Source organism: Dipteris shenzhenensis, chromosome 17 (assembly GCF_047967505.1).
Source record: "Dipteris shenzhenensis isolate YYH24624 ecotype China chromosome 17, Dip_SZ_1.0, whole genome shotgun sequence".
NCBI lineage: Eukaryota > Viridiplantae > Streptophyta > Polypodiopsida > Gleicheniales > Dipteridaceae > Dipteris > Dipteris shenzhenensis.
Genome location: NC_141612.1, coordinates 53,914,597 through 53,941,513, shown reverse-complemented (window position 1 = coordinate 53,941,513; position 26,917 = coordinate 53,914,597). Strand labels below are relative to the sequence as shown.

At 46.2% G+C, this 26,917-nt stretch overlaps 1 protein-coding gene across 1 annotated transcript in view; it reads left to right on the top strand.

The window, feature by feature from the left end:
* Nucleotides 1-26,917, top strand: part of UPL6 (ubiquitin protein ligase 6) — a 78,738-nt gene that overhangs the window by 11,656 nt on the left and 40,165 nt on the right. Inside the window, exons 2-6 of the mRNA XM_087388829.1 lie at nucleotides 16,128-16,225; nucleotides 16,459-16,586; nucleotides 20,544-20,655; nucleotides 26,179-26,365; nucleotides 26,575-26,754. Of these exons, the coding sequence (XP_087244955.1) occupies nucleotides 16,128-16,225; nucleotides 16,459-16,586; nucleotides 20,544-20,655; nucleotides 26,179-26,365; nucleotides 26,575-26,754 (705 nt within the window). The remainder of the gene's footprint in view (nucleotides 1-16,127; nucleotides 16,226-16,458; nucleotides 16,587-20,543; nucleotides 20,656-26,178; nucleotides 26,366-26,574; nucleotides 26,755-26,917) is intronic.

Below are 26,917 nucleotides of genomic sequence, written 5' to 3'. Positions count from 1 at the left end.
TAGCTCAGTCTGCAGCCCTCTTTAGGTCTCCTTCACCTCCTGGGAAAAGGCCCAAGGAAGCCCTGTCTGCTGCTCCTGTCTGCTGTAAATCTGCTGCTCCAGAGAATGATCTTGTCAACCTCGCTGCCCTGCGTGTCAGCCTAGGTAGGCAGCCTCTGTCAAGCTTTGTCTGCAGCACACAGGTCCTCTAGGTCCTCCTGAATGTAGGCCCCAAGACAGCTGCTCCACTGCTCCAAACTGCTTATGAAAGGCTGCTCCAGAAGATGTGTTATGGAGCCCCAAAGGGCCCCTTTATATAGGGCACAAGGCCACATGAGTGAACATTCAAAATATTTAAACCTCCATGCATCTTGGGCAAACAGACATAGTTATACTTTAGTAGGCGAACCGCCTTACGATCCGTTTTAATGCGCCAAAGGCATTCCATTGCCCTAGATATGAATTTCTCAATGTCTGTAAAAGACCAAGGAATCAAAGGCAAATGAAATTGCACCTAGGACAAACTCTCAAAACTCACAAATGGAATAGACAGAACAAGCATGTTGGGTACAATCTCCCCCATAGGAGTGGTGCTCTCCTTCCACCTCCTATGTATTTCTGTATATTTCTCAAAAAGCTTCCGAGCAAAAATCATACAAAAAGCCTCCGTTCTTTCCTTCATGCACCTTTTTACAAAAAGCCCATCCACCTTCTAGAATACCTGGCTTTTTCTAAAAATATAGCTTTTTTCTAAGTTTATTTTATACACTTAGCCAAGCCACTAATATTCCAAAATTCAAATACGTACATAAGCTTTTGTAATATCAAAAATTAGGCATAAGCCTTATGCATCCCGGATCGCTGGAGTTGCATCTACATGCCAACCCACATTCAAAACATACACTGGCAAAGTTACCCCATTTCAACTTAAAAAAGACCTGTTGAGAAGGCATACTGTGCATCTCCACGTGTAAAGCAACATGAGGTGGAGTGGGTCTATCAGTATCCCCAAAAACACTGAATTGATTGGCATGTCCAGGAGAGCGTGGAGGACATACAGGAGAGCGTGGAGGACATACAACTTTCCCAAATGCTTCAGCCACAAAGGCAAGGCTGGCCTGCAGTATAAAACCAAATCTACCACCTCCACCCACACAGGGCATTTATGGCGAATAAGACTCTTGGATACTCGTGCACTAGCTGGTTTCCAAAAAACAAAGGAGTTTTTTCCAATAACTGCTGCTTGTACTGAGCATCTGTAAAAATAACCTCATAAAATTCTCTGGCAGCCTTATATCAGCCTGCAACATAGCATCCTTTCAAGAGAGATTTCAACCATTGAGCAATGTCTGCCGCATCAGGCATTCTTCCATGGAAAAACAGAACCACTGCCTTTTGAGCCAAACTCATGACAGGAGCATAGAGAACATGGCCCGGAACCGAGACATGAAATTCTGGAGCCAACTCCTCAGCCTAAGCATTGTTAATTTGAGAAAAGCCCTCATGTAAAGTATCTACGAAAGACTGCAGATCAGGATTGAGACGGTGTCCTGGATCTTGTGGAGAAAGGACTTGACGATGCTTAAGATCTCCTTGATGGCACTGCAGAGTCTCCATTCCATCCTAGGGTTTGAATCCAAAGTTGCTTGCTTTCTAGCCTGATTTCCAGGCTTCTTTGAAAGGATTTTAGAAGCAGAAAACTCGTGATTTCAATAATCCCATTGTTCTAACCCAAAAATTTCTCCAATCTTAATGCATATTTAGGATTCAATTGAGCATAAGCAGAGAATAGAACATTAGATTCCCACAGTTGGTGGCAATTAGCTTAGATTATAAGAGTCTGAAATTGCGCCTCAAGGGATTTTGGTCCAAAATTGGGGCAAATCAATTCTGATTGAAATCATACTTTGCACATGCCTTCTAATAGCAATTCCAATTCAGGATATGTTGTCAAATCTTAATTTGAAGCTTAATGTCAGCAGATTGGGCAGTTCCTTGAGAATTTGCAGTTCAGCTTCCAGGCCCAGATTCATCTTCAAATTCAAAATTTCTACAATCTTAGTACATGCACTGGATCCAATTGAGCATCAGCAGAGGAGGAAGTAGAGAAATCCCAGGATTGCAAAAGATCAGCTGGAATTAGGCACATCTTTCCATTGTGCCTGGCAGAAAGGCATCTTGCCCCAAAATAAGGCAAATCACTTTTGATTGCAGGAATGCTTTGCACACCCCTTCCAGCAGAAAATGCAACTTAGCTGATGGTGACAAATCTTGATTTAAAGCAGGATTTCCAAAGAATCGAAGCAAATTTAGAAACTGCCAGTTTGGCTTTAATTGCAAAATTTCAGCTCCAGAATGCAACGGTCCATGAGGGCTTTGATTCAGCAGGTGACCATGATCATAATGATGTAGAAATTGTTCAAATCTGATAGCTTTGAAAGTTTGGCCTGTTTACAAGCTGGATGTGGCATACCGAGATATGGGGCATTTTTCCACAACAGAATTTTGCACAGAGGTGGGTCTTAAGAACACATGCTCCAATTTTGAAAAGAGATGATCATGCTTTACCACATTTACCATGATTTTCATGACTAGTCCATCTTAAGCCCTAGAGCAGAAATGAGTAGTTTAGGACAGAAAGTACTTGCCTAGGCTAGATCATGTTCAATTAAAGCAAGGAGTACCATGCTGAAGTTAGCAGAAAGCACAATGCTGAAATGACGAGGCAGGTACCTTTTTAGAGTTGGAGAGAGAGAGAGAGAGAGAGAGAGAGAGAGAGAGAGGACTTTCTATAGAGCTTGTTAATTCCTTACTGAATTTCAGGTGGAGCCAAGAGCTCTACTGTAAGAATTCAATTTGGCATTATGACAGTATATTGATCAAAAGTGAGTGCAAATGAGGCAGCCAGTCCTTCTATAGGATTTTGGCAGGCTGTTTGACAACTTCGTGATAATTGGTAGCTCTTTCGAAACCCAGTTGGCAGCTTATGCTTTGCTTACGAAGTTCTTTTTCTTCTTTCTCATTTACTTATTTCCTTAAATTTTTCTTAATTCTTTTTTTCCTTTGTTCTTTCGCTTGTTCTATATAAAAGACTATAATTTGTAAGATTGGATATATTCTAGTCTTATGAAGGTATATAAGCCTAAGGCACATGTTAGGTGGCTACGGCATGTTTGTACTGATTCTCTTTTTGCAGTCTATGTATTTGTGACCTTTGGGACACAAACGAGAGTCTAAAAGAAAATAAACATAGATGAAGGGTAGGAGCCTGTTATTTATCTAGATTTCTATTTTCAACATTGAAGGTCAATAAAGTTCTTTTGGGGAGGGTACCAATGGTTTTTAAAAAAGACCTCTCATGACAAAATCATTAATTTAGGTATTCTTATGATTAATTGTTGAATTGTCTCACATTCTTCCTAACTTGGGTATCTTTATGAGAAATTCTCTCTCTCTCTCTCTCATCCGCATAATTTTTTGTAGGAAAGTGTACTCTGGTGCTTGGTGGTAACTCACCAAAAGCAATTAAAAAAAAATCTGGTGATAGTAGCTCACAAATATATGTACATGTATTTTTTGCCCAAGATGTTTTGAGGAAGGATTTCGCCCTAAAAAGATGTCTTGGCGAAGGATATTTTGCCAAAGATGTCTTGGGAAGGATTATGGCCTAAAAAGAGGTAATGAGAGCCTAAATCAGACCAATCCAAATGCAAATCAAATGTGTGTGTGTGTGTGTGTGAGAGAGAGAGAGAGAGAGAGAGAGAGAGAGAGAGAGAGAAAGAAAGTTTATTAAAGTCTTCGGGGGACCGTGAAGGTCTATGAGACTAAAGATAACTGAACAATGAGCATAACGGTGGCGGTCTCAAAACGGGCCAGCCAACCGTTTGTACAAAAAAGAGGTTATGAAGGACGGTGTGTCTAGTCCTGATACAAAAAATATGTGTCTACCTCCAGATGATACAAAAAAGAAGGGGGGGGCACCAAAAATGGGGCAGAGGGGGGAGATACAGTATATATGTGCAGGTGGTGATCGTCAGAGACCAATCATAGAGGGGCCGTCAAATGGGAGGTCGGGAAAAACCCTGCGATAGATGATTGGCCTCTGACGTCACGCGGCCTAGTCGAGCTCGGTCGTCGGGGGCGGCGGGTGGCCCTGTGGATGAGGGCAACGGTAACCCCGGTGGGGCGGGCAGAGAGCAGAGACGAGATGTCATGGACCCGGATGTGAGTCTGTTCGCTGGCGCAGCTGTCGTGGCTCTGGCTCTCGCTCACGTCCGCGTCGTCGGCTAGACTGAGGAGAGGTATCTTGTGATTGGAAGAAATCAGTGATAGGCTGCTGGGTGTCCTCACGCTGTGTGTGCTGCTCGTGTCGCCGTGCTCGAAGAGAGGTATCTCGGTGGCGAGTCATCTCATGTAAGAAAGCGGCTAGGCATCGCTGATCCGGGAACTGCAGCATGTGTGGGAAAGCAAAGAAAAAGAAATTTTATTAGAGTCTTCGGAAGACGATGGGTCTGTGAGACTGAAAGAAAACCTGATACAAATCACAGTAAGGGTGGAGCTACTGAAACGAGCATCATCACCCGTGCTGAACCCTAAGTCTGATCATACATAATCAAATACATTTGGATGTAACAATGAAAAGAAAAGAAAAGGACTGGAGCGGAGCGGAATCCTCCGTATGTCATGTCGCCCTGGCTGGTGCATAGCCGGTGATGGGACGCTGGCGTCCATCAAGGGGTGCCGTGCGTCTCGGTCTCCTGGACGAGGCTCGACACAAGACCAAAGCCACCGTGACTCCCATGGGACGTATCCCGGGTCTAAACAATGACGGGAGGTCCCCCCTCGATGTCTCGTGTGTCGTGCTGTGGTCGTCGGGTCGGGGTCTCTGTCACGTCTGCGGCTAGAGACTGGATGATCAATGTCACTCAATGGGAAGAACTCTGTGATCCTGCTCTGAGAGGTGTCTGATGATGTGGCCAAGCCTCGTTGCCTGAGTAAGTACTCTCTGTGTCGGACCCCATCGTGAATGAAGGCCACGAGGCATCTTTGATCTGGTAGGCGAGGAATCTGGAAAGGAGTCCGGAGCCGTCTCTGAAGAGGCAGTGGTAGCGACCTCGGATCTCGTAGTACACTGGGCACCTGAAAATAAAATGTTCCTCTGACTCAACCTCCTGACAGTCGCACAATATGCATAAGCGATGCTTCCTAGGAATCCCCTCTGCCTTACCGCTCTCTATGCGGAGGCAGTGTGATGATACCCGAAACTGTCCGATGGAGATCCGTAGTGAGTGAGGCATATGAAGCTCAGTGTACCCCGGTGGTGTGATGAATCCCTCCTCCGAAATACGAAGACAGTAATCTCTGTAGAAACTCAGCTTCACTGGGAGCTCCCTCGGCTCCAACCAGGTCCTAAAGGTGTGTAGCTGGAGGAGATCCTCTCGAATGACCTGGTTGGTGTGTGGCCCAATCGGGATGATGGGTGGCAGTACCGGAGGGGCATCTAAACTTTACTGAAAAGGAGGGTATCCTATCGATGTAGAACCCTGGTCTCACAAACCATCTGTGAGTCTCTGCATACTAGCATCGCTCGTCTCCCTCTGCTGCCAACCTCATGGAGGAATCAAGAGCCAACCATGGCAACCTGTGTCTCCTTGATGTGCAGTCCCCATATGATCTAACCCGGTGTAGATATGTGATGGTCTGAAAGGCTGCATCTAGCTGGAGTGGAGAAGCATCAAACTCGGCTTGAATGATGTGATGTGGTACATATGGTTTCCCCCGGATCATCCGTGAGAGCATGAGGTCTGCAGGCGCTCCTGTCCACTCTATCTCTGACATGTCAGGCCCCCAACAAGGGCTGCCATACATACCGGCTGGTCGGACCAAGGAGTCGAAGAGAAGAGCCTTGGTTCGAGGGTCCTGGAAGTGGGAGTGAAAGCATTGTCTCTCTAGCCGAGCCAGTGAGGCGTATCCCCTGCTCAGTTTGGCCTGCATCGCTGGTCTCATCGTGAAGATCAAGCCGGAGAAGATGACCCCCAAGTAAGTGTATGAGGATACGATCTCAATTGGTGACCCACCGAAAGTAAAAGTAACTTGCTTCCGTTGCATGTTTGCTCGAGAGGTGTTAAAGATCATGACCTTGGTCTTGCCAAGGTTGACGTCCAAATCATGGGATAAACAAAAAGCTTGCAGTGCATCCAGGTGTCGCTGGAGCCCCTCGGGTGTGGACGACAAGAGTGCCACGTCATTTGCATAAAGAAGAATCCTGATGATGATCCCGGCAAGTGAGCAACCGGTCCCTCCGAACGCCCCCATGAAAGTCTCAAGCTCATCGATGTAGAGGCCAAACAGAGTCGGTGATAAGGGACAACCCTGTTTGACCCCTATGGTACTCAGGATCTCATCTGTCCAACCTGCGCATGTCCGAACTTGGCCTGAGACTCTCTCATATAGTGCCATGACTGCCCAGATGATCTCTTGATCAAATCCTAGTGTCTGTAGGCATGTGATGAGACGAGCTCGAGGTATTGTGTCAAAGGCTTTGCGAAAATCCACAAAGCAACAATATACCCTCTCCTTTCGTGATCTGGCCTCCTCAATGACAATCCTGAGTGTGAGTATGTAATCCATAGTCCCATGGTCTTGCCTGAAACCGGCCTGACCCTCTGCTCTGAGCCCTCTCATATCTGCGAACAGGCTGACTGATGCATCCAATACAGCTGCATAGATCTTGGACATCACATGTCCAATCATGATAGTCCTATAGTTACTCGGGTCCATGGGATCCCCTGCCTTGTGGATGGGGGTGATGGTGTTGAGTATCCAGGTGCAGGGGAAGCCAAGGCAAACAGCGTCATTGAATAGCTTTGCTAGGAACGGGGCTAACGTGTCGATCCCATATGCAATAAACTCAGTGCATAGCCCCTCGTGATCCTTCGCTCGGCCATTGTGCAGTTTCAATGTCGCGTCCTTGACTCCCCCTCTGGTGAACAACGCGCAAGTGGTGGGGCGAGGTGTGTGTATGAGATTTGGAGTGGGCTGTTGTGGGACATCATAAAGATGGTGTGCATACGTGTGCTAGACTCTCGTGTCAGTGAGGGGTGATGGGGACCTACGCTCAAGGAATCTCCACCAAAAATCCTTAGAGTTGTTGCTGTACAAGATGTGCAGCAGCTCCTCCTCATTTCGACGAAGAAATGTCTGCTTCTTCCGACGTACGAGACGTCGGTACTTGCGTACCGTGTCTGGTGTGTTCGGGAGGTGACATCTGGTTTCAAATCGGAGCTGTCGGCGATAAGCCTTGCACTCCGCATCGTATCAATTGTTGCAGGGTACAGAACCAAGAGGTGGTGGTCTAGTGGACTGTGTGGTGTGGGGAAAGATTTGGAGGGCAGCCTCGTGGAGTGTGTGACTAATCAGGGCAGCATGGTCCTCTATGAGTGGTATGTGATCGATGTAGGTTAGGAGTCTGTTTAGGCGTCCAGAGCAGGCCGGTGAGAGGCTGTGATCAAAGTGTATGTCGTGGTAGGTGTCGTTCTTCCTATGTGGTGTGTGTGGTGTGGCTAAGCGTGGGGTGGTGATAGTGAAGAATAGGTATGTGTGATCAGCTCCTGGAGGGAGTGGTGCTACGGTGAAGTCGGTGATACATGAAGTGAAGGTAGGGGATCCCATGATGTAATCTACTACACTAGTCCCCCCCCCGTGTGGGAAGCAAGTAAAACCACCTGAGGAGGGCCATAGGTCGAGCCCGTTGTAGATGATGAGATCATGCAACTTGCCCAGATCAAGGAGTGCGTGTCCATATGGTGTAACAGGCCCGTATCGGTCCGATGAGGTTCTGGTCATACTTGCTCCGTCTAGGTCCATGTCTGGTAGCATGATAGAGTCGTCTCGAAAGTCTAGGAGTGGTGCCTGGCGCGTGCTCGTCTTGGCGTTGAAGTCCCCAACGAGGAGAACTTCCCCACGGGCTGAAAGGTCTGGGATATCCTGATGTAAGGGTGCATATGCCGATGTCTCACCCTCCTCTCGTGTCACTTTGGCGAAGTTGGGATGTGTCTGGCTGGAAGTAGCATATTGCTATGAAAAGGTCACGGGTGTTTGTACGTCGGATCCGGATCCACATGAATCGGGAGTGTGCGTCCTTCCTCTCAATGGAGATGGCTCCAACGAGGGAAGACCTGTACAATACTGCAACCCTGCCTGATCCTCGGACTCCTCCTGTATCCCTCGTCTCATCCGTGAAGGCTGACTCCCATGTGTAGCCACTGACTATCGGTAGTGGACGCTTTGGGCTCTGGTGTGTCTCCGTGTAAAAGACTATGTCTCATCCTTTATAAGACTCCGAGAAGTTCCTTGGTTCTGACCATAAGGTACCATTACAGTTCCAAATGGTGCAGTCTAGGGTCTCGAAAACCTGAGTCTCATAGGCCTCGTCCCCCTAGGAGGTACGGGTGGGAGCCCGACGGGTGCTGGTCAACAACCTACCATCTCAGACCACGGCCCATTTCCCCTCCTTGCGGGCAACATCCTACTAGTGCAGAAGAACTTGTCGCTCCTCAATCTGTAGTGGTGTCAAATCCTCGTCCATGGACAGGGTGGGATGCTCTCGTAGAGAGGCTCGGCGTTGGAGTGTCGCTAGTCGAGCATGTGATTCTCTGAAGCGAATGACTAGGGGCTGCTCTCGGTTGGGATCTCTCCCAACATGCCATGCTCCCTCTATGCCATGGTCGGGGACTCCCATGGTGGTGGTCACAAAGGTGATCGCCTCCTCCATGGGCGTCGTAGTGGTGCTGGTGCTATCTCGCGTGATTCCTCGTACGCGGATGTTGAGGGCCTTCGAAGCCCTCTGCTGCTGCTCCTGTGTGGCGGTTGAAATGGTTGCCTTGGCGGGCTCCCGTTTCGCCACGTCCACCCATCTAGTTGTCTCTGCTATAGTCGACTGTATCGTGGCTATTTGTGCCTCCATCTCTGTGACTGGGGTCCCTCCAGGTGCTGCTTTGAGGGTCCCGAGCTCCTCTCGAAGCTGTGTGATGTCGTGTCTGAGTCCCTGGCTAAGGGTGCCCTGCGCCTGTATAATGCGGGCCTGCTCCTGGGTGTATCGGGCCTTCTCCTGGGTGTAATGTGTCAGCTTTGCCTGACGGGCCCGGATGTCGTGTATCTCAGCCAATAGGGAGTCCCAAGCATTTGGCGGGGGCCTAAGATGTCTTGGTCCAGGTGGGAACTGGATCTCGAGAGGGGTTGGAATGAAGGTGGGCTGCTGAGGTTGTACTGAGGGTGGGGACAACATGATTTGGGCGGGGGAGTGATATGTAGGAGTAGCGAGGCCGGACGAGGTGATGAAGGGTGGCTGACTGAGAGGCAGAGGTGATACGAGGGGAAAGTACTGTGGAGCCGTGGCTAGTGGGGCCAGTGGTGAGGCTACGAGAGAGAGAGAAAGTGTATTATTGTCCACTAGAGGCCAAAATGGGCCCATGGGACATCAAGAACTTTGCATACAAGATAGCACAAAGTCAACGTGCCCCAAAGAAGAGGCATCGTCGAATATCATCTAAGTGCTACGCAATATAATGCAAGTGAAAGTACATAATGTCAAATCTGAGCCTAAATACAGAGTAAACTAGATGCAAGGAAACCGCCCCCGGGTGCAAAATGGGGGGATGAGCACAATATGCCAATGCAAAGATACAAGTCCAGGTGTCATGGAGTCTGAGAACCAAAATAATATTGGAAATCCTGTCCATCGACTGTGCCTCCTACTATGAGAGTACAAATCTGGGCAAAGGTGAGGTGAGCGGCTGGTGGGGCGAGATCTCCATGAGTAAGTCTCCTCCGAAATGCTGCCATCATCCTGGATCGTCTGGAGATGAAGCGGCGAGTACGTCCCCTATGTAACAAGATCCTGCGGCGTCTACAAACCATCTCATATGTACATCCACATGGTGGAGGCATGTGTCCTGTGTGGGCTCTGCCGTCCTCGTGCTCCTCCTGGTCTCTGTCCTCTGGTATGGCGTGTGCCTGAGCTCTATGAGGCTGGGCTCTATCACGCTCCGGTCTGTGCTCTCTGAGGTAGTCTCGCCGAAGCATAGTGGCCTCCCTGACATAAAGGGCTAGGCAATGCTGATCCTCGTAGTCCATCACTCGTGAGAGAGGTCCAAAGCCATCCGTGAAGAGACAGTGGAATCTACCTCTGATCTCATAATATAGCGGGCATCTGCAAATGAAGTGCTCCTCTGACTCCACCTCTCCCATGGTGCAACAAGGGCAGATCCTGGTCTCTCGGCCTGGTCGCCGTCCATCCTCCATGCGTCGCATCCTACCAGCCTCTATCTCGAGCTGATGCGAAGAGACTCTAAGCTGGCCGAGGGCAATCCTCAGTGAGTGGGACATGTGGGTACCTGTATAGCCTGGTGGGATGACAAATCCATCCTCTGAGATCCGAAGGAAGTGGTCACGATATGTGGCCATCTTCACCGGAAGCTGCGTGGGATAAATCCAAGTGCGATACGTATGAAGCTGCAGCAAGTCTGCTCTTGTGACCTGGCTAAGCTCGTGGCGAGTCAACTCGAGATGAGGGGCATCTATGCTGTATCGGAACGGAGGCAGTCTATCCATGTCTAGTCCAAGAGATGTGAGCCACCTAGTGAGTCTGAAGTACCAGCAGTATCGGGTCCCTGATCGTGCCAACTCCATAGAAGATGCAAGTGCTAACCATGGCAACCGAGCTCTGCCTGCTGCTGAGTCTCCAAACTCCCTGACCCTGTGCAGATACATGACCGACTGAAACGCTGCATCCAATGCAAGGGGAGTAGCTCCAAACTCTGCTAGCATGATCTCGTGCGGAACTGTAGCCTTGGCCCTAATGAGCCGAGAGAACATGATGATCTGTAACCTCTCTACTCGTCTCCAATCTGCAGCGCCGAGGTCTCCTGCCCAGAAAGGAGCTGCATACATCGCAGTTGGTCTCACCACTGTATCAAAAAGCAAGGATTTCGTATCGGGATGCTGAAAGTGGGACTGAAAACACTGACGCTCAAGATGAGCCAACGAAGCATACCCTTTACTAATCCTATCTCGTGCTGCATATGTCATGGTGAAGACCGGTCCCCTGAAAACTGCCCCCAAATAAGTGTACTCTCCAACAAGCTCAATGGGCTGTCCGTCATAAGTGAAGCAAAACTCATCCGTGCTGTAAATACGATCAGAGGTGTTGAAAACCATAACCTTGGTCTTGCCAAGGTTTACGGTCAACCCCCTGTCCTGGCAAAACCTGTGGAGTGCCTCAATATGTGCCTGGAGGCCCTGAGCAGTAGAGGAAATGAGAACCACATCGTCCGCATACAGGAGGATAGGAATGGAGGATCCTGAGAGAGTAGAGCCCACACCGCCTGTCATCTGTACAAACATCTCTAGCTCATCAATATATAATCCAAAGAGAGTAGGAGAGAGCGGGCAGCCCTGCTTCACCCCAATCGTGCTGCATACCTCCTCTGAGAGCCCCTCACGTGTCCGAGCTCGACCAGTGACCCTCTCATACAAAGCCATGATAGCCCACTGTATCTCTCCACTAAAGCCCTGGCGAATCCTCTGAAACAATCTGAATCGCGGAACTGTGTCAAATGCCTTCCTGAAGTCCACGAAGCAACAATAAAGCCGTTGCCTTCGTGACTTCGCCTCCTCCACCAGTGCCCTAAGTGTGAGGATGTGGTCAAGTGTCGAATGATCCCTACGAAATCCAGCCTGCCCTCTGGCTCTGAGTCCTGTCGTCTCGGCATGGTCATTTATACGGCTTTCCAAAACTGATGCAAAGATCTTGGCCATAACGTGGCCGATCATGATGGTCCTGTAATTCGACGGCTCCATAGGGTCCCCCGACTTGTGGATAGGTACTATGGTATTGCCTAACCAGGACTGTGGTAGGCCTGTACAAACAGACTCATTGAAGAGACGGGAAAGAACAAAATCTAAGGCATCAATCCCATGGATTACATACTCCGCTTGCAATCCATCATGATCCTTAGCTCTCCCGTTCTTCAATCGGTGGACTGCTGCACGGACACTCTCTGGTGTGAAAAGACTAGATGAAGCTGGCCTAGGGGAATGGGATAAATCGATGGCTGGCTGATCTGGAACATCGTATAGAGCTGAAGTATATGCAGACCAGACACGTGGATCTGTAAGGGGGCTCTGAGACTTCGAGCGGAGGAATTTTCTCCAGAATTCCTTGGAGTCACAGCTGAAAAGCAAGCTTCTCAGCTCCTCCTCATTCTGGGCTAGAAATTGGCGTTTCTTGCGCCTAACCAACCACTTGTAGTCTCTCTTGGTTTCGGTAAGGAGGGGAGACTTCTCCTTGGTCTCAAGGTGAAGTTTCCTGCGGAGTTCCTTACACTCCTCGTCATACCAACCGTTGCAAGGAACAAGACCAACCGGTGGGGGACTAGACGAATGACACGTGGCAGGGAAGGACATGTGGGCGGCAGAAACGAGTGAAGAATGTACAAGTTCCCACCGGTCCTGCGTGGATGGTAGAGCATCTAATAGATGAGGACGGAGTAGGCGGCTGAGGTTCTGGCTATATACATCATCGAACTGGTGGTCGAAATGAACCTCATAATAGGATTGGCGGTCGTGATGACGAGGGGGGGGTGGGTCATGGGAGACATGAGTCAAAGTAAAGTGGATGAGTGCATGGTCGGCAGAGGGCATGAAGGGGCTAACAGTAAGGCTATGGATGGAAGGGACTAGAGTCGGGGGACCTATGATGTAGTCGATCACGCTAGTGCCACGCCCAGAAGCAGAAGAGAATGTAGGCATGGAAGACTGTGGCCACCTGGACAAGCCGTTATAAATGACCATACTGTGCGAGGTGAGGAGCTCCAGTAACTGACGTCCCTGATCTGTGGGCTGTACTGTGCAGTCTGATGAAGTCCGACAGAGGCTATCATTGTGAGATGCCGGAAGTATGACCGGATCCTCCATGAAGTCATAAGTGAGGGCCTGTCTGTTTGAGGTCCTCGCGTTGAAGTCTCCTAAGAGGATGACTTCTCCGCGATGTGAAAAATCTGCAATGTCCGCTGAGAGATCCTCAAATATGGACTGGCCTGGTCCAGTGGAAGAATAAAACGACTGCGCCGGGGGGAAGTAGCAAACTGCAATAAAGAGATCTCGCTGAGGGGCTCTGCGGTGGATGCGTACCCACAAGAATCGGGCATGTGAATCCGCTCTCTCCACTGTGATGATCCCATCGAGATGCTCTCTGTACAAAATGGCCACTCCTCCAGATCCTCTCACTCCAAATGTTCGAGTGTGCTGTCTGAAGGCAGATCTCCATGTATATCCTGTCACTCGTGGCAAAGGTCTCTCTGGACTCTCGTGTGTCTCTGTGAAAAAGATGATATCTCTCCCAAAGAATGCCCCCGTAGATTGCCTGGCTGTGCTGTAAAAGAACCATTGCAGTTCCATACAGCGATGCGTAGACTATCTGACAGGTGGTGTGTCCCATGAGCCCTGTCCCGTCAGGCGGTCGGAGCAGGAGGTGGAGGTGGGGCCATATCTGCTGGTCTGTCATCCCTAGGCACTGTGGGAGCACGCCTCAAGGTGCCTGTGATGAGTCTGCCATCCCTGATCACTGCCCACTTGCCCTGAGCTCGGGCTGCGTCTCTCTGAGGCATGAGCGCCTTGCGCTCCTCAACCTGTATCTGAGTCAGATCCTCGTCCATGGAAATCTGTGGGTGGTCTCTGAGTGTCCCTCTCCTCCTGAGGGCAGCTAGACGTGCCTGGGCATCTCTGAATCTGATAATGAGGGGCTGCTCTCTAGTACGATCTCTCCCGACTCTAAATGCTCCTACTATGCCATGATCCTGTACTCCCAATGTCTGAGAGACAAAGGTCACAGCCTGTGTCATCGTGGACTCTGTCTCCGAGGGCAAGATACCACGAATGCGAATGTTGAGGGCCTTTGTGGCCCTCTGCTGTGACTCGGCCAATGTAGCTGATACAGTCGATCTCTGAGGCTGTGATGGCTGACGGCGGACGACATCCACCCACTCTGTGGCTCTCTGGACCTCTGTCTGAAGGGAGGTCAAACGCTCCTCAACCGCTGCTACTGCTGTAGTGGGAGATGTGTCTATGTGCTGAACGCGAGTCTCGATCTGTTGCACTCGCTCTGTGTGTCCATGAATCTCTCCAGCAAGAGTCCTATGAGTCGCCTGTAAGACCTGAAGATCTGTTCTAATAGACAAGATCTCCCGATCCTGCTGTGTCACTCGATCAGTAAGAGATGCAACCTGAGCTGTAAGTAGAGCAATGGTCTCGTCCTTCCTGTGAAGCATCTGAAGGGCAGCTCGGAGGTGGGTCTGAAAGTGCTGAAGCTCTGGTAGGATGTGCTGGCAAGGACAAACAGTGCAAGGCATGGAAGGAGAAAGAGAGGGAGAAAGGGGGGAAACCGGTAAGGTGGGTAGCGGGGATGAGGGAGAAGGCTGGAGAGGGGGAGAGAAAGCGGGTACCGAGGATGGAGAGGAGGGGAAGGCTAAAGTTGGAGAAGGGGTAGAAGAAGAAGGGACCTGAGAGGGGAGGGGTGAAAAAAACTGCGGGTACAAGGTGGCTATGGGTGGAAGATGAGATAATGGGGCTGAAACCGGTGTACCTGTGACTGGGAGTGCGGCAAGTGCGGGCACTGCGCTGGGCGGAAGATGAGATAGTGGAGCTGAAACCGGTGTACCTGCGACTGGGAGTGCGGCAAGTGCGGGTACTGCTCTGTCCTTTGAAGAGGATGCAAGTCCTCTTCTACTATAGTGCAGCATGTCGGTCGTGGAGGCCATTGATGTTGCTGCTGTTGCTCCTTCTGTAACATGCTCGACGATGTCGGCCATGTTTAATTACGGGAAACGGGAAACCGGCGGCATTGAAAAGCGGGAGATGGCGAGCGCTGCCAATGCGCGATGAGCGGGTGAGCGGGGTGGGGGGCCTGAGCGGCTGAGCTGCGAGGGGGAGGGTCTGAGCGGGGTGAGCCGCTGCGAGGGGGAGGAGCTGCGAGGGGCGAGGGGCTGGGAGGGGGGTAGGGGGGAGCTGCGGGGGGGGAAAGGGGGGGGGGAGCTGCGAGGGGGGGGGGAGGGGCTGCGAGGGGGGGGGGGGGGGGGCTGCGATGGTGCGAGGGGCTGCGAGGGGGGGGGGGAGGAGCTGTGAGGGGGGGGCGAGGAGCTGCGAGGGGGGGGAGCTGCGAGGGGGGGGAGGGGCTACGAGGGGGGGCTGCGAGGGTGCGAGGGGCTGCGAGGGGGGAGGGGTGAGCTGCGAGGGGGGGGTGAGGGGCTGCGAGGGGGGGAGGGGTGAGCTGCTAGGGGGGCTGCGGGGGGGGAGGGGTGAGCTGCGAGGGGCTGCGAGGGGGAGAGGGGGGCTGCGAGGGGGAGAGGGGGCTGCGAGGGGAGAGGTGGGAGCTGCGAGGGGGGGGGGGGAGGAGCTGTGAGGGGGGGGCGAGGAGCTGCGAGAGAGAGAGAGAGAGAGAGAGAGAGAGATGCACCCTCAAGGCTTTTTTTTTTCATCTTTTTTTGGGGGGGTCTTAGCACTGCTTATTTTGCGTGTTATCTCTCTCTTCCTCCCCTGCCCTTCTATTTCTATGGGGATTCCTATGGAATCCATTAGGAATTGATGTTGTGTATATTTTTAATGCCAAGGTGAAATGATGTTGTTGATTTACCTGTATATACTCCTAATCATTTCAAAATCGAGCAAGAACAAGAATTCATGAAAAAAAAGAGAGAGAGCAAGAACTATTTATGTGTGTGTGTATGTACATTTGACAAATCCTTGAACTCTTGACTAACTGTTTGCAACGAGTACGCTATGGCACCGGTTTGGTTGTATATTGATGCAGTAGTGAAAGAGTTTGAATAGATGGTTTTGCAGCTGTCAAAAAGTTTGTCGTTATGGTGATTTGATCAGTAGCTTTTGTTCTAAGAAAAGTTGTGTGTTATGGGGAAATAGCAAGACTACCTCAAATATGTTGACTAGAAAAAGAATGTTATCCCTATTATGCAGGGCTTTTCTGTGGCTTAATAATTCTAATTTAGGCTGTAATCCAAGTGTTGGCCTTTTTTATCTTTTGTTTTGGTTCTTTGGGGTGACTAAGTCTGACTACATGTGTTATGAAAATTCAGAAATTTTTCCGGGGGAGAAGAGTGGTTGCTGCAAGACGTCAAGCTGTTCGTAACGAATTTTGTGCAGTGTACGGGGAATACGGTGAACTTGCAGATCGGTAATTTGGAATGAATTGAGATTTTCAGTTTGCTAGTGTGAATTTCTTGATATATACAAGCGTGTTGTTGTTGCTTAAGAGATTTGTCCATGTTTATGAGAGTAGATATTTATTCAGTTATGCCTGTATATAGGGATTTTGAGTATGTATAGTATGTATATGGCCCATTAACATATCAGCACCCTGAATAGGGATGCCAATGATCCCACTAACATCTCCTCATCCATGAATAGGGATGCCTTCAAGGTTGAATGCAAGTACCTGCCTCAACTACTTTTTTTTTATCGCACAAATGAAGCTGCTGATTTCCGGCGACTGGTGGGAGTCTGCAGTTTGCTGCATCAATCATTGCTTGCCTCAGGTAATGCATTGAGCTCAAGATTTTGATGTTACTGGCACAACGTACTAGCACATGCATCATGGGAAAATGTTTCAAGAGTACAAATTTCTCTGACCTAAATGGTTAGAAGGAGAAGCAGCTCCAAAGGTCTTGTGGACTTGATAGTACGGTTCAAAAACTGTCCTTTCACTGTCCTAAACAGTTGGATCACAGTGTACGTCAAGAATGCCATGTAATCAGGTAAAATGCGAGAGAAGGATGCATAGCCATATAAGGAAGTGGGGAAATAGGCTCGTGGTAAGGAGTGTAAACATTGCAAATTCAAACTCCTTAGGTTCAGGTTACCACTCTGGGATTTGAGGGCTGCAGGTTGTCTTGGCTGAGGGGCCAGAAGTCACGATGTAGCAATAAGGGTCAAAAGTTAGGCCTTACATAGTTGCATGGTAAGGGTTCCGTGGTATGCCCTGAATACATCAGAGCACTTAAACAAAAAAGTCCATATTTTTATAACTGAGAAGAGACTTCTGTAAAGTGGTCGTTTTATCAAGCTGAAAACTTGTGATTCGCATACCATAAAACTGCTGAAGTGTGTTGAAACTTTCATTCAAGCTTGCTTCTTCATGTCTAAGCAAAAGCTTGGTATAGCTGCTGAGATATTCCAGCTGCCTATATTTAATTTTATTTCTATGCTTTGTGTTTTTGTGTGTGTGTGTGTGTGTTTGTGTGAATTGTAAGTCTTTGGTGATCCTATTTTCTCTCTGTTTGGCTTTTTTAGGCGTTCTCTGCAGCAATCTTTCTTTGATTGCTTGCAGACCCATTGCATAGATTATGAGGTCTTTTTGACATATACTGAAATTTTCAGTTGATGTAATTGTAGCATCTTGTTTTGAGATTGCTACTCGTGTAATATAATAAATCAAGGATTTCACCAAAAAAAAAGTGTGTGTGTCTTTGTGTGTGTGTGTGTGTGTGTGTGTGTGTTCCTTTTGGGAAGTCTTTCTGGCTCTTTGGTTTTCATCCACCCAAACCGGAGTTTCATCTTTTTTTTGTTTGGGTTCGCTATTGGGCACTCTGGACTTCATGGACAGACAAGAACTGTAAAGTCTTTAGTGGTCCTATATTTTCCTTGTTTGGCTTTTTTAAGCGTTCTCTGCAACAATTCTTCTTTGATTGCTTGCGCACACGCTACATAGATCATGATGTATATCTAGCATACACTAAGATTTTCAGCTGATGTAATTTTGGCTGCCTCGTTTTGAGGTCACTACTCTTGTAATATAATGAATCAAAAGTTTTAAAAGTGTGTGTGAGAGAGAGAGAGAGAGAGAGAGAGAGAATTTATTAACGTTTGTGGCAGGCCAAAACAGCCTATGAGACCAAAAAACTGAAAATCATACACAGAGGTGTCTATCACAATTCAAGAAACTATTGATAAACTGCAAACTAAGGCCATAAACTGAGCTGAAGGAAACTCTAGATGTTGGGAGTATCTCTCGTCATGTCATATCCTTGTCGTTCTTGAGTAGGTTGAGCTCTGCGTGCACTGTGAAGGATCAGGAGGAGTATTGGCTGCATCCTTATCACCTGTGGGCGGAGAAGTTGGATGTGCTATAAGTGCTCGTGGTGTAGACATAATTGGAGGTCCTGAAGTGAGAGCGCGTAACTACTGTGCTCTAGTTTGTACCATCATGCGAAGCAGATTTGGGTTGCTCCTAGCAATTTCTCATCTTGGAAGGAGGAATGGGTGGGACAGGGGATGCACGATGGAACCAACCATAAAAACCGGCAGTGAGGTACTGGGTGATGCAAACTGCTGATACAGAAATTGGTGTCGCAGCTCATGAAGGAGCAGGAGTGTGCTGCAGAGTTGTGAGAAGTTGCTGATGTCAGCAATGGGGTATATCTTGGGGAGGGAAGAACAGCTGGGACAGATAAATGTCTCGAGTGAAGGTGGAAACTTGTGGGAACTTTCTTGGTGGGATAATTGGGTGCCTAAGGTCGGGAGTATAACTTGGTGAGGCGGGCCGAACTGGGTATATGTCCTGCCAAGGGTGGACAACAAACCCCAATATGAAACCTAGCATCTCTTCTCACATAGAAGACGCAGGATCAAAAAGGCAAAGCACCTCAAGTAGCCAACACCATCCAGCTCCGAAGATTCCTTGGACACAGAGATCCTTTGTTTGCAAGGCTTAATCCATGATACCCCAATAGCCATCTTGATTGATAGTGGCTGCCAATTCTTGGTTCGGCGACACAAATAGAATACCAGCCCTAGTCATCTTGATTACCAAATTGAACTTGCCAATAGAAGCACTAAACCTGGGTCAAACAACTTGTATTCAACAATACTTAGGCAAGTTGAATTAGACATCATGCCACTTCACAAGATGATGTCATCCCTAGACAATAATGGCTCTACGACTATGATCCTTTAATCAAATTCCATAGTCATGCGGTCCAGTTCGTTCACAATAGTAAATTTATTTGAGTTAACTGGCTCCAAGGATGCTCCTATTACACTTGTTGCCTCGTCTCGTCTCGTTACAAGTAAAGTAGTGGGTTCACAAGTGGACGACATTTTTGTGGGTTACCTTAGTCAAGGATTACCTAAACGAGATCCTCCTGAGTATTTGACCCAATCATTTTTCTAGCCCTATATGGATATATTTCCGAAGGAGTTACTAGACATGAAACTCAAAGACAATTTATAGATTTATTCCACAAAGGTCACATGCGGCCTAGTCGTAGTCCTTCTGGTTCTCCGACGCTGTGGAAAAAAGGAATAAGTCCATGCGACTTTGCATTGACTATAGAGCTTCAACAAGCTCACAATAAAAAACAAGTATCAATTGCCTCGCATTGATGCTCTTTTTTATCAACTATTACATGCAACACACTCGATCTTAATAGAAAACAAGTACCAATTGCCTTGCTTTGATGACCTTTTTGATTAACTATTACATGCGACACACTAAGATTGATGTCCATTCAGGTTATCACCCAGTCCACATACGAGAAAGTGATGAGTACAAGACCGCTTTTTGCACAAAGTATGTCCTCAATGAATGTTTGGTCATGCCATTTGTCTTAAACAATGCCCTCAAAACTTTCACGACTCTCCTAACGTAACTTTTATCCCTCCCATAGAGCTTGAGCTGTGTTAATGTAGTATTGACTATCACATATATCTATGTGGCCTTACTTTTGATATCGAAAAGGATACAATTGTGAAATAACTTTATCTGAATTTGCTGTTCGTTTATGGTCTACGTAGACTATCTAATCGCAGATGGTTAGGAACATTGAGCTGCATGAAACCTTAACTAACTGTAGCAAGATGTATTCATGTGACATCATTTCTTTTCAGAATTAATTATGATGAGCCAGGCGATTTCTGATCCTTCTGTCAGCTGTTTGTATGAAGTATTTTAAGTAATCCGCTCAAAGGAATGTGCATATGATTGCAATCATTAATTAAAAAAATAAAGCTGCCCCCATTTTTTGGAAAAATTGGCCCTAGTTACATTCGGTGGTTGTGTGGCAAGCGGTTTTTTAGAAGTCAGTACCACAGTCTTCGTTCTAAATTCTGGGAATAAACAGCTCCATTTTCTTTGGTTGGTTTAAGGTATTTGAATGCAACATTTTCGTAATTTTTTGAGAGTTTGACTTTTGTGACATACAGGACAGAAATTAGAAACCTTTATGCTTTAATGAACAGCATGGTTATCAAACAGAGTTTATGTCTTGCTGAATTGTCATAGCTTGGTTGCTATGTCAAGGATGTCATTTTGGAGAGGCCCTTAGTAAATCCCAGTTCTGACTAAAGTTGTGATTGAAAGGATAGATGGAAAATAGTGGAAGAAATGGAATTGGTCTGAATCATATTTCTGTTTCTGCAGGTTATTGTTGCCACTGTTTTTTACAATAATTTCACAATGTTTGATATTTCTAGACACTTATGGGAATATTTTGCAGGGGACATTGGGGCACTTTTCAGCAGCCACTACTGCTCTGTAGATACCTCCATTTTGGAATATCGTGTAAAAAAGCTTTCCTTTCTTTGCCTGCAAGCAGTTCATCATTTCCGGTGAGTTCATGATATGTGCTTCTCTTGGTCTATCTGAAATATTGCAAAATCTATATGAAGTACCTTGCTGGTCAAGCATGTGTGACAATTTGAGTTAGGAGTTTAGTTGCTCAATGAGCATGGAAAGCTCGCATACTCCCATTACATTGCTGGGTTTCTTGTGGCATAGGGGGGTGTGCTTTGCACCCTCAAATTTGATTGAAATTTCTATGTCGTTGTAATTTTAATATAAGTACACAGAATGAAAGATGTATCAGTTAGCTAGTGGATAACAAACGTTGAAATGCCAAAAATTAATTCGTGGCAGCATGTTACCCTTAGTGACTGACAGGCTCTTTTTTTGGGAATGGTGGGTTTCAGTTTTGGTATTGACCTATTCCATATCTGGAGATCATAGCCTTTCTCATGGCTAAACCTAGATCTCATGGGAAGATACTAAATTGAACCCATCCTATATACATCTTGTTGCAACAGCTTGCTTTGACAACCTTGGCAGGAGTGCAACAGCATTGCATTGAATACAATAATTAATAACATGTCCATATAATAAATGTAGCATCTCAAAAATGCAAATATAAAAAAATGTTGGATATATGGTCTTGGAGACCGGAAGAAGAAATGAATGAGTATGCATATTTGAACAAATTCTCTCTCCTTTTGCTCACTGAGTGGCATAGTTACCAGGTAACGGGAACGCTCCGGAAATTCAGGTGTGGGAACGGGAACGTTCTGGGAAGGGGGAACGGGAACTGGAATGCCACGTCATGCACGACACATCATCATACGACATAAAACTATGTTAGAAAATGAAAGAAACTAACATTTTACAGCTTTAAACTTTCTATATAAGCTCTAAAATACCCATTTGAAACTTTCAAAGAGCCAAAAAAAAAATTGCTTCTTGGAATGGCGTTCCAGATGTTCTGGATGTTGGAACGCCTTTCCCTGGTAATGATGCTGGGTGGTAGCTTTGAGCCCCTCTAGAGAGCACATCTTTGCTTGAGACTTTGTAAGGCACTTGATTTCAATTTTGTAGGATTTTGTATTATTATTACAGAAAATCTAAATTGGATATATTCTAGTCTTACAAAGGTATATATATCAAATTTGTGTATGATTTGCTCTCCTTTTACACATGCTCCTGTTTGCAACTACAAGAGCATACATATTTTGAAAATTGGCATATTGGCACAAATTTCAAAGGACCCTGGAGTTGTACAATTGTGGATGCACAGACCACATTTCAAGATTAGTTTCAGCATGAGTCAATGGACATTGTCTTATATAATTTGAGATCTTGGAAAAGAACTCATCGATGTGCTGGTACCGACTTAAGAACAACAAAAATCTGAATTTGTACGGTTGGATATATTCTAGTCTTACAAAGGTATATATATATATATATATATATATATATATATATTATTTTATATAAACAGACTACCGTTGCCTCTACTGGGGGAAGTACTGATGGATGGAGGATCCGCCTGAGTGGACTTGGCCTTGCCCTTCATGTCGAGGTCAAACCATTCTTTGGGACTCATGGTTGTCTTGTCGGGAAGATAGTCACCATGCACTAGCTGTGCTATCTAGATCCTTGGTGTCTCCCACTGAGACTGAAATATTGAAGGGACAACATGGAGAGGCTACCTCTTGTAGACGACACCAGGGTGTCCTATTTCTAGTTCCTACCCCTGCTACTCCTCACATTCTCAGGGAAATTTTTTGAAGCTCTGATCCAAATGTAGTGGGCACGTACTGTGTCACTAACTATGCCTGCCCTAATCTGTTGACTGTGGAAGCGTTGAATGTTGACTCTAATGTGAGAGAGAGAGAGAGAGAGAGAGAGAGAGAGAGAGAGAGAGAGAAAGAAAGAAAAGAAAGAAAAGAAAGTTTATTAAAGTCTTCAGGAGACCGTGAAGGTCTATGAGACTAAAGATAACTGATACAATGAGCATAACGGTGGCGGTCTCAAAACGGGCCAGCCAACCGTTTCTACAAAAAAGAGGTTATGGAGGACGGTGTGTCTAGTCCCGATACAAAAAATATGTGTCTACCTCCAGATGATACAAAAAGAAGGGGGGGGCACCAAAAATGGGGCAGAGGGGGGAGATACAATTACTTGAGATCTCTCTAAGGTCACCAGATCTTACTAAGTGCTTACATATCCACCACCTAGTCCAACACCGAGGTAGGACTATGGACCCTTTCGGTGATGATTCCAAATGAATCATTCTTTTAAATGTCATGACTTCTTAAGATTTCAACTCAACTAATCTAGTCTAATTTAAAGTTACCAAACCTATGGCCATGAAGAGCCCAAGTACTACCTTGGCTCATCAACCCAACCTAAGAGAATGACTTAACCATCTGTAGGACTCCAACTTCAAGACTCTTGGCACCATGGATGCCTTCCAAAGCCTAGCTTGCCCAACGTCTTTGTACGATACCATTGTGTACATTTCCAAGGTAATAATTGTGCACATGCTCAATTCTTGAGTTTTTCCTATTTCTACTATATGATCCTACATGCAAATGCATTATTAATTCTTTCTTTGTCCTAAATGCTCATCTTAAGTTTAAGTAGGTCAATCCTTTGACCCTTGTCACCACCATGCAATTGTGTATTTTATTCTTTTCTAGATGACGAGTCAATTTTGTAGCCTTCATTCGAGTTTCCTCCACTTTTGTACACTTCACTTTTTTTTTAATAAATAGTGTTTTGTAGCAGTCCCCTCCTTGCTAATTGTGAAGCAACCAGGCTTCATCTATGGTACCCCTTGATTTTATGTTCTCATAATCTTTCCTAAGTTCTATATCCTACAAATTACTTCTTTTTCAAATCCCAATTCTTTTTATTTTCTTTGATATTTCCTTTATTTTGTATCTCGAATAATGTAACTATTCTTTTTCCTATCACGTTTACTAGCCTATTTCCGTCCTTAATTGTCTAACCTCTTTTTTTTAAATAAACCTTTTTCCTTTTGTTTTCTCAATAATCTCCCTTTAAAAAAAAAAATGCTGTCTTTTATTTTAAGCTCTAGAGGGGTAAAAGGAAAGGGTACTTAGAGAAAAGGAAGGGGAGGGTAGTAGGTAGAGGGAGGGGTGATTATGGCATGTCGGCAGCGGTGGCCAGGCTGCAGATGGCAGAGGTGACAGCGTGGGACGGCTTGGCGGCTATAGGAGGTGGGGCCCACGTGGCTGTAGGCGGCTACAGAGGCAGCTGGGCTGTCGTGGCTGCCGGTGCATTTCTCGGCGCGGATCGTGGCGCGCAACTCGGGGCAGAGGCAGCGCACTGCCAGCGGCTGCAGGTCGGCACAGAGGCCGCAACAATACCAGGGGAAGGCCTTTACAACCCCCTCCTTAATAACACAGGGTCGATGCCCTCCCCTAATTAATCATTACTGAAATTCTGTGAGCTAGGGTGTGAGCACATGTACTTCATCGTGATCTTGGAGTATTCATCCTACGGGATAGATTTTTGGATCCAAAACACCCAAAACACCAGACCTGTGATGGCATGGTCATCCACCATGAGGGCACAAGGGGAAATTGGATTTCACCAACGGAAGGAAGGAAATGAAGTGAGTTGCCTAGATCCAAGCAACATAGTGGCTCTGATACCAACTGAAACATGCACTAAGATAAGGGGTAGCCAAGCCCAAATCTGCATGTAATCCTGTGTTGACAAAACCACCAAGCATTAGCAAGGACATTCATGGTAGAGCTGACAAGCTCACTACCCAGCATAGATCCAGTATAAAGGATTGCCATCCGAGCCTGAGGTTAGCCAGGCACCGACCCGCTTCCATAGCCACAATGTCAATGTTTCATACCATAGGCATCCAACCATCCAAGTGTTCAGCTAGACTTGCATATGCTGCTCTAGGTCCCGGCATTCCAGGGAGTCCAGCCCCTGGGATCCCCACAAATGAGCCCATAGCTCATACATATAGACCTGCCTAGGGTGTCCCTTACTTACGGGCACCTGTATACTGGGTATAGGCTAAAGTCACCCTGGACCCATTTAAATTTGTCCATTGCTTGGATCTAACCCCATCCTTATCTAGCGTCATAACAAACCTTGTTCGATTCGGTAAGCATGACTGAGCACATGGGATAAACCTTGTTCAATCCAATAGCCTCTCAAAATCGGCAACAGCTCCCATGGTATATTGGAGAATCGGACTGTCTTGGTTGTGTAGGTCAACTTCACTTCATGCAGTGGAGCTTAGAAAGTTGAAGCCCCTCTCGAATGGTTTCATGCTGTACGGAGTCCTATAGGTTCACGCCATGATTCATGTAGTAGTGTTATCAAAACACCATGTAAGTATGTTGCGGGCTGATCTATTTCTCATGTTCAAGTCTTTTATATGCCTTCATATATTTCTGTTAGATGTAACTCAATTTATAGTGTCATTCAGAATTTGGCGCTCTCGCTTTTATGAGGGTTGAAGATAAAGTTTTGGGAGGAGTTACTGATAAAACTTGAAAAAACAAATGTATTTCCACACGGATATCCATGAGGGATTATTTGCTATTATATTGGTCACTCTCCCACCTGAATGTTGAACTAGTCCACCTGGATTTGGAAGTCTGCATGAAGATCTGGATGGGATTAAACCATCTAAACAGGTATTAGTTCTGGTAAGATGTTTGAATGCTTTTGTTGGTAATAACAGACAGGAAAAGCTCCTATCAATGTTACGATCTCTGATATCTTCTGACAAAAATTAAATCATAATACTATTATTGTATGCTTGATACTCCTATATCTACTAAAAAAACTACTGCATTAGTTATCATAGGTAGCAACTATATCTTACGGCACTGGATTATTTTGATCTAAAATTATATCTGTGTTTCTGGGCCACAATTTGGTTTAAAAATCAGTCAGATAAGGGGAGAACTTCTTGTTGTACTGGATGCCAAGGTTTATCCAAGAAGTGGCATGTTGAAAAGGCTTTATTGGCACTTTAAAAAAAAGGTGACACACCCTTTTTTTTGGGGGCAGGCTGCTAGCAGTGCATGGTATTTAAAAATAGCTGGCACCCTATTGCAGTCTGGTTGCTAGATGAATTTTATGACTCACGCTATGTGTAGCTCTCCAGCTTTTCCATAGAGGGATTTGAGCTCACTTCTATTTCACTGTGTCTTTTAAAGCAATATTGTGTGCTTAAATAAAATCTAATTTTAGCCATGATTGTATAAGGTGGTCAATAGTTCGAAGAGGTGCAAATGGTGGTATTTTTAATTTATAAGGGTGTTCCCATATTAGTTGAAAGAGTTAATTGCTTGAAAATGTAGGCTTATTAACTTAAAACCAAGGATGGACGTGGTTGGCATTATTCGTGACCTTAATTTTGGAGGCCTTTTAATATTAAACAATTTACTGTATTTGACTTCTAAGTAATGTGAATGCTCCCAGGGACCAGCATTCGGCAACATTAGCATGATTCTTTTCTTGTATTATTCTTGGATTGTGGATTAAGGGCTAGTTTTTCTGTGTTTTTCATTTGATAGCGAGTCTTTGAAAGTGGAGCTGTTGTCACCTGCTCAAGAATGGAGCTCAGTGGGGAATGTAGCAGCACTTCTTCTACGAACTGTACTTACAATGACAGAGACAAGTCTTCCCTGGGCAGGAGCAGTCATTGAATTCCTTTATCAAAGAAGGCTATTTTTACTTCTTCGTAACCTTCTTCTAGCTGTAGTAAGTGTTGCTACTGCCCTAGAAAGTCCTTTTGCTTGTAGATACCTGACATTACTTGAATGTGACCTACATGTTTGGGATGCAAATGGACAATTTATAATTTTGAGATATAATTTTGAAATAGCATAGGAATATATTCTATATCAGACTCAAGAATTTTATTTCCCTGATGGAAGGTATCAACATATCCATATTTTTGTTTTTTACAGCTGTTGGAACAACAAGATGGTATCTCTAGTTTTGTTTCCTGCATAGAGCATGCTGTTGTTTTACTTGCACTACGGCACCTTGAAAAAAGACAGACTCTCTATACACCAGAACATGGGAGCTTTGGGACACACATTCTATCAGTTCCACTACTATTTCAGCGCTTTCCTTCACTGAAGGAGGTGGGATGCTCGGCTATACCGTTTCTGTGTGAATTATAGTTTTGTAATGCACAGCTCTTGTTCAGTTTCTCTTCATGGGGGCTTCCCTTCATTGTGCTGTTAATAGTCTCAGACTTCAAGCATGCAATTCTTGAAAATCAAGCTTTTCTCTTATACTTGGTTA